This window comes from Setaria italica, chromosome III (genome assembly GCF_000263155.2).
Source record: "Setaria italica strain Yugu1 chromosome III, Setaria_italica_v2.0, whole genome shotgun sequence".
NCBI lineage: Eukaryota > Viridiplantae > Streptophyta > Magnoliopsida > Poales > Poaceae > Setaria > Setaria italica.
The window spans coordinates 33,927,736-33,935,185 of NC_028452.1; the positions used below are offsets into that span (position 1 = coordinate 33,927,736).

At 40.5% G+C, this 7,450-nt stretch overlaps 1 protein-coding gene across 1 annotated transcript; it reads left to right on the forward strand.

The window, feature by feature from the left end:
* Nucleotides 1-3,299: 3,299 nt before the first annotated feature.
* Nucleotides 3,300-6,514, forward strand: LOC101766469 (asparagine--tRNA ligase, cytoplasmic 1). Its single transcript, XM_004962478.2, has 8 exons — nucleotides 3,300-3,775; nucleotides 3,897-4,139; nucleotides 4,287-4,814; nucleotides 4,883-5,068; nucleotides 5,175-5,239; nucleotides 5,333-5,462; nucleotides 5,573-5,631; nucleotides 6,089-6,514. Exons 1-8 carry the CDS (start codon nucleotides 3,341-3,343, stop codon nucleotides 6,270-6,272), a joined length of 1,830 nt encoding a protein of 609 aa, XP_004962535.1. The 5' UTR covers nucleotides 3,300-3,340; the 3' UTR covers nucleotides 6,273-6,514.
* Nucleotides 6,515-7,450: the final 936 nt, after the last annotated feature.

The following is a 7,450-nucleotide window of genomic DNA, read 5'->3' on the forward strand; positions in this document are numbered from 1 at the left end:
GCCGCTCTTCCTTGTGGAATCGGAGCTCCTCCTTGACGTCCGTTGTTGCTCGATGGAGAACATGCTCGTCAAGATGAACATGGTATGCAAGTTCAACAAGTATGGATTTGAAAAATCATATTAAATTTGACAAGATAAACCATCTAGATGAAGGAAGCATCATTCTTAAACCGCTATAAGGATACATACTATATATGACACATATGACATACTTATTTTTTCCTCATAATTAATATTAAAATTCTCTCCATTCTACCTCATATTTACTCTCCATTCTCGCTCACATTCTAGCTCAAAATCCTCTCTATTTTGTATGTCACATTCTAGCAAATAAACTATCCATCTCCATTCTACACATCCAGTTATTTTAACTAACACGAATCGTATATAACAAGCAAACTATCCATCACATTCTAGCTCAAAAACATGTATAAATACAAATCCTCTTCATTCCCCCTCTTTCTAACAAGCAAACTCATTTTTCTCCCTCTCTAAAGTATAAAACAAAGCATACCAACAATAAATAAACGAAGAATGAAGTAGCTAACCTTCACAACACTTTGGATAAGTGAAATCTCCATGGAAATGAGGAAAAAAATTCGAGCAGCACCTCTCCTAGGCTTGCTTCGGTGCCATCAAGAGGAGGTGAAGCTCTCTGCCTCTGTGGACTGGACTGGCTCAGGCTGGAGGAGGAAGAAATACTTGTGTCTTGGCATTTAATGGGGGATGAGTTTTTATACCTGTTTAAAATTCCAACCGGGATAAAAAGGAACACCTTTCATCCCTGTTGAAGTTTACTCCTAGTTGGAACCGCCAACCAGGACAAAAGCGCAACCCTTTTGTCCCGGTTGGAATTACCAATTAGGAGTAAACGCCTCCAACCGGAACAAAAGGGGGGCGCCGTCGGTGGCTGGGAACTAGCCGTTACAATCAGGATTAAAGAGGGGGCTTTAGTTCCGGTTGGAAATACCAACCAGGACAAAATCTCCACCCCATTTCAGCCTACTGTGGTGCGCCCTCTTTTGTCCCGGGTGAACTTTAAACCGGGATAAAAGGGAGCGTATGGAAGGTGAGTTCTCTACTAGTGTAAGAAGCAAATTAATAATAAATGATAGTTAAACTATCATCTACTGTTAATCCCCTTGGCAAATCAGCCAATGTCTCTTGGGCATAACTGGAATACATGATATTCTAGCTTATCACATACATAAACTAGTAGAGTAGCCAAATATAAACCATGGTTACTGTCTTACTCACTATGCTATAGAGTCGCACATGCAATGTAATTATGTGAAATATTTTAAGATTTACCCTAGAACAATTATTTAGGGAATAATATTTTCGAATTAACAAATATGTCAGAAAATATTATTAGAGCTGCAAAGAAAAATGAACACGTAAAAGAAAAAAATGAAAAAGGGATCTAAACCATGAACAACACCTAGGACAACGTTGGATAATGGGCCGCATCCATGAGCTCCCGGCCCTGCACTGCCACAGCAGTACAGCACTGAGCAGCCAACAGCAGGGCAGGACATTTTTAGTCCCACCTCGCAAAGACAACAAGCAGCGGTTCCCAGTTTCCCACTGAGTGCTGTAAATGAGACCAAGGGGCAGCCGTTTTATGTTCGTCGAGCACTGGATGCTGTGATTAGCATTCTGGCGTGGGCCACGGCTTATATTTGAAATTAACTTAGGTAATACTAATAACAAATATATATGGTCCAGGTATTATAATCATTAAATAATAAATGATACAAACATTTAAATATTATAAACGGATGTTAATACGGATATGCATACAGATATATCTGAATAAATTAAATGCCAGATATCCAATATCTCCCATATATGCATTCAGATATATCCGAATAAATGCCTCTCATAGATATCGAGCATCTTGTATTCGAATATGATATCACTAAAAGTATAAAAGTATCATGATAATCGAAAAATTGTTCGGAGATCCGAAAAAATAACCAGATTGCTATTCGATCATATCAGTCCGTCCGTACCTTTACACTTCTAGTCTTCGGTTGATGGTCATTAGCATGTATGATTCTTTTTTTTTCTAGTTAAGGATGTATGCAGCCTATGCAGAGGCCGTGAGTGTTTGAAGTTCATTGTATCACCTTGACATCAATAAAGCTGCCATTTAAAAAAAGAAGAGGGAAAAAAGGCGCATGCTATATGCTGGATCATTATGCGCTCTAGCTAAATGGTTACATCTCGGATACAAATTTGAGATGGCATGTAGATTCTAGATTTCCACTTTTAGGTAACATAGAAAAAGAGCAGAGAATGTCAGCTAGCACGTTGATATAAGTTCATCTTTGACATATTTCAACATTAAATAATTCATCGCTTCAAAAATAACATTAAATAATTCTTCAACTTTAAATTCATGAGGAAACACTACTTGTTAAAAACTCCAATAATCATGTCTAATACTTCATCCGTTCTGAAATATAATTCTTTTAGTTTTTTTCTAAGTTAATTTTTCTAATTTTGACTATGTGTATTAAAAAGTTATATTAACATTTCTCAAGAGATATTTTGTAGTGAATTTAATGAAACTAACAGTTTTTTTATATAGCCTTGATCGAAGTTGGTGATGTTTGACTTAGAACAAAACTAAAACTCACAACAAGATTTATAACATACGCGGAGAGTGATCAGTAAGTGGCTGACGGGGATTCAGTTGTTTTGTCCACATCGTCAGGAATTGTTGGTCGGCAATAGTTCGTACGGAATTCATTTTTTACTCTCAGGAAATACTGCTTTGATACTAGAACACCCTCACCCATTGGAGAGAGAAAAATAATTGGAATGAAGTTCCCATCGGCCATTTAATTGTAACTCTCGGCAATAGTTACAAATCTAGTAGTATATACTACCTACATTTTGGAATAGAGGGATAAAGCTTTAGAATATTTTCTGAATTACCAATATCAACTTTTGTTTATACAAACATATAAAAATCTCTTGTAGTTCTTCGACTCACCACAAGCAATGTCGCAACATAATAAATACTACCGAATAATTATGTAAGTAACTCTTGTTCGTCTACAAAAGAAATAAGAAGTACTGCTTATTCTTTCGCCCAGGAACAAAGAATAGCTGAGACCCCTACTACAAGCAACCCTTGCCTCGGAGAAGCAAAACCTCTTCTCCCGCCGTTTCCCCCTAAACCTCTATAAGAAGCAAAGCATCCTTGCCTCTCCCGCCATGTCTGACGTCTCCCTCCTCTCATATTTATCCCAGCGCCTTGTCCCCGTCTTCCGATCCCCAATCCCCATCCAACTAAGCAACCGCTAACCATTCGCTGTTCAGTTCACCAATGGCGTCCTCACCACCCTCCTCGGCTCCTTTCTCTTCCTCTGAAGAAGCCACGACGAGCAGCAACGACGGCTCGGCAGTCCAGTCCTTGAAGTACTCCAGGCGAGCCAGCCTCCGCTCCGTCGTCGGCCGCCCCGACGGTGGCCGTGGACTGGCTGGCAAGCGCGCCGTTGTCGGTGGCTGGGTGAAGTCCTCCAACACCGTCAAGGCGAAGCTCGCTGGCCCCGTGTCGCCGGCGAGGATGCCGACGACGGAGACCACCACAGGCCTGACGTGCACGGAGGTGCTCATGGCAAGAGTGCCGCTCATCCGCTGCTTCGCCAGGCTAATCGGAGGCGCCGCCGACGTCGACAGGGCCTCTTCTGTCTCCTTCAAGCTGGCTACCGGGACAGCGCTTATGCGCATCAACGACGGGTCCTGCGTGGCCGATCTCCAGGTTCTTGAGATCGATCCGATAATCTTTGTCTTTATAATCATTTACAGATTCGTCAGGTCCGATTAGTAAATGGTTACAGCAAAACGTTGGAGATTAATTTGATGCTTCTTTTTTTATCCAGATAGTAGTGGATTCTTCTCTGTGTCCTCTTAAACAAGTTACTGCGATCGGAGCTTGTGTGTTGGTCGAAGGCAAGATAGAACTTGTGGAAGGGAGAAGCCAGCAGCATGTTGTGGAGCTCAGAGTGGACAAAGTGCTGCACGTAGGAACTGTCGATATCGACAAGTATCCTCCGTCAAATGTGGAGTTGCCTCCTCCTGAACTTGTCAAGGACTATCCACAGCTCGCTACTCGAACAACGGCGGTATGTGCTAGACTTGACTGTGTTTCCTTTTGATATGAGACTAAAACTGACATTCAATTTTTTTCAATAATCACACTGCATCGAAGTGGTTACTATTTCTGAAAACAATCTTAGTATTGGTACTTTAATTTCATGTTGTTCCTGCAGATGGCTTCGGTTGCTCGTGTACGAAGTGAAATGCTCCATGCTGCGCATGCGTTCTTCCAGACAAATGGGTTCTTCCATGTGAATACGCCCATTATAACTGCCACCACCGTTGCAGGAGACCGCAGCAAAATGTTCCGCGTAATGCGGCTTGAGAGTAAATCCGATAACAGGGCCATCACACCTGAAGTTGTTAGAGCTTCCATCAAGGCGAAAACGAAGCAAATCGAAGCGCTGAATCGAAGCGAGAGCAACAAGGAAGCTCTGGAAGCTGCGAAACTGGACCTTCAGAGGGCGAATGAGCTTGCACGACAATTAGAACAGCAAGGAAATGCAGACTTCTCCGATGACTTCTTTCAGCATCCAGTGTATCTTTCACCTGATCATACACTCCATCTTGAGACCTATGCTTGCGCGCTAAGCAGCGTCTACACGTTCAGCCCGGTGTTCCAGGCTGAAAGCTTGGAGCGTCACAAGCACCTGGCCGAGAGGTGGACCATCGATGCAGAGCTCGCCTTCGCGGAACTTGAGGTATGGATCGGATTTCACGTTCAAACACGACAATATTTTTCACAACTTGATGCTACCTTTCGTTTCAGGATGCAATCTCCTGCGCCGAGGATTGCCTGATGTGGCTTCTAAGCACAGTGTCTAAGAATTGTTCAGATGAACTCAAGTTTCTGTCGAATGGGGAAAACAATGGATACTTTTCCCATATCGAGCCTGCAGTGTCCAGCCCCTGGGAAAGGATTACCTACAACGCAGCTGTGAATACCCTTCTTCAGGTATTTCCTGTACTGAAGCTATACCTACGGACTACTGTTACAGTGTCATTCTTTACTGTCATGTACTCATGCAAATATGACAAGAGATGTTACTAATTATCATCAGGTCAGAGAAAAATCATTTAAAGCCAAAGTAGAGTTGGGCACGCCACTTTCACATGAACATATGAGGTAATAGCATATATATAGTTTCTTTTCGGTGAAATTTGTGTGGTTTTCTATATGTTTTAGTAGATTTGCATTTCACGGCAAAAACACTGGCAGTTATCTAGTTGATGATCACTACAAGAAGCCAGTGATCATATATGAGTATCCCAAGGAACTGAAACCTTTTTATGCACGGCTCATGGAAGATGGGACGAAAGTATCTGCATTTGATATAGTTGTGCCAAAGGTGAGCAAAACAGTTCCAAGATAACAAAAACAAAAGGACTTAGCAGTTCATTTTATTCTGGCATCAAGTTTTCACATCAATTGATAAGTACTGTTCGGCTACCTTTTCAGGTTGGTACTATAGCTTACGGAACTCAAAAGGAGGAAAGGATGGATAACTTCACAGCCAGGTACTATGCCTGAACAATTGTCCATGGATGAAAAATTACTGATGGGTAATTGTGACATGAAAATAACAAGATTGTTCTGCAGCTTCTTTATTAGTTTCTATTGTACAATAAATAAAGTTTTCTTAAAATTTTCCAGGCTTTTTCTGCAGCTTCTTTATTAGTTTCTATTGTACATGATAAGCGTAATGGCAAATAAGATTGTTAATAAGTTAAATTTAATTATTTCGTATTGTTTGGTTTTTCAAGATTCAAAAAGTTTACTTGAACATATTAACCTTGCCATGTGCCGTGTTATCTTATGTCTACTAAAAGAAATTCACAAACTCATTTGGATGAAATCTACCAAATCTTTTTGAAAAATGAGGAATTGATATACAGAAAGGGGAAGTATTTGTTCCATTCTTAATTGTGGCATAAACTAAGATCAATCTCATAGTCACACCCATCTTAACTGCAGGATTGATGAATTAAGGCTTCCACGTGATCATTTGGAATCGTATTTGGATATCCGCAGGCATGGCACTGTAAAGCACTCAGGCTTCAGCATAGACATCGAGCGGCTCATCTTTTTGGTTACCTGTCTCAGTGACATACGAGATGTCAAACCATTCCAAAGAACCAAAAGCAATGCAAAATGCTAGATATAAAGATAGATCGGTGATGGCAGGAGGAAGTTGAAATTCGAAAATGCCCTTGATATGCTCACAGCTGTACATTATGCCATTACTCCATCCTTATGGGGTTCCATATACTAGTGGAGCATTACAAAGTATTTTATGCCCTGATAAAGATGCATGTACATAAATTTCATTCTCAGATTGCTACAAGTGCTCCCTTGTGGTCATACTGCTATTCTATTATTAATCTCATGCCACATCTATTATGCAATGCTCGTTAACGTGCTCTTATCCTCTTGGTGTTTTCCCCCTTACGATCCATTGGGCCAATGGGCCTCGATATCATATAAACTTCTAAGTTATATTGATCATGATGTAGTTGAATGTCAAGAAAATTACACTGCATTCAGCATTCGTAATGAACCAAAAAGGAGGAGAGCTTTTGCAGAAACTGTTTCTTGGAGGGGCAAGCAAGCTAATACAGAATTTTGCTAGCATGCAGGTTGTAGAAGCTTAAGGGGGTGTTTGAATCCCCGGGCTAAACTTTAGCCCCTGTCACATCGAATGTTTGGACACTAATTAGGAGTATTAAACATAGGCTAATTACAAAACCAATTTCACAACCCCTAGGCTAAATTGCGGACGAATCCATTAAGCCTAATTAGTCCATGATTTGACAATATGGTGTTACAGTAAACATTTGCTAATGATGGATTAATTAGGCTTAATAGATTCGCTCGCGATTTAGCCTAGGGGTTCTACAATTAGTTTTATAATTAGCTCATGTTTAGTCCTCCTAATTAGCATCCGAATATCCGATGTGACACGGACTAAACTTTAGCTCCAGGATCCAAACACCCCCTAAGTTATATACTTTAGTGATCTAAAATGGTTCAAGGGATGAAGTATATATCCAGTGGTTCCATTAGCTGCATTAGCATGACCAGCTGTTGTTGAACTCTGAATTTAGAAAAATAATAAATTTTAGCTGTGTCAATAAAGTTGTTAAGAAAACTGATGCACAAATAAACGAAACCATATTGCAGCAAGATATAATTTTCAATTGCAATCCAAAAACTGTACTCAGATTAACATTGATATCGAATTCTTTCATATACAGCCCCTGGTTAGTTTCGTGTAGAAGTCATTTCAAACATCAGCGAGGCCCTTCCTGGTTTTGGTAGTCTCGTAGTAAGGAACCA

Excerpts from the sequence above, each read along its gene's own strand:
- LOC101766469 (XM_004962478.2), top strand. The coding sequence starts at position 3,341 with ATGGCGTCCTCACCACCCTCCTCGGCTCCTTTCTCTTCCTCTGAAGAA. Across the intron at positions 3,776-3,896 it reads CCTGCGTGGCCGATCTCCAG|ATAGTAGTGGATTCTTCTCT; the intron begins GTTCTTGAGATC and ends TTTTTTATCCAG. Across the intron at positions 4,140-4,286 it reads TCGCTACTCGAACAACGGCG|ATGGCTTCGGTTGCTCGTGT; the intron begins GTATGTGCTAGA and ends TTGTTCCTGCAG.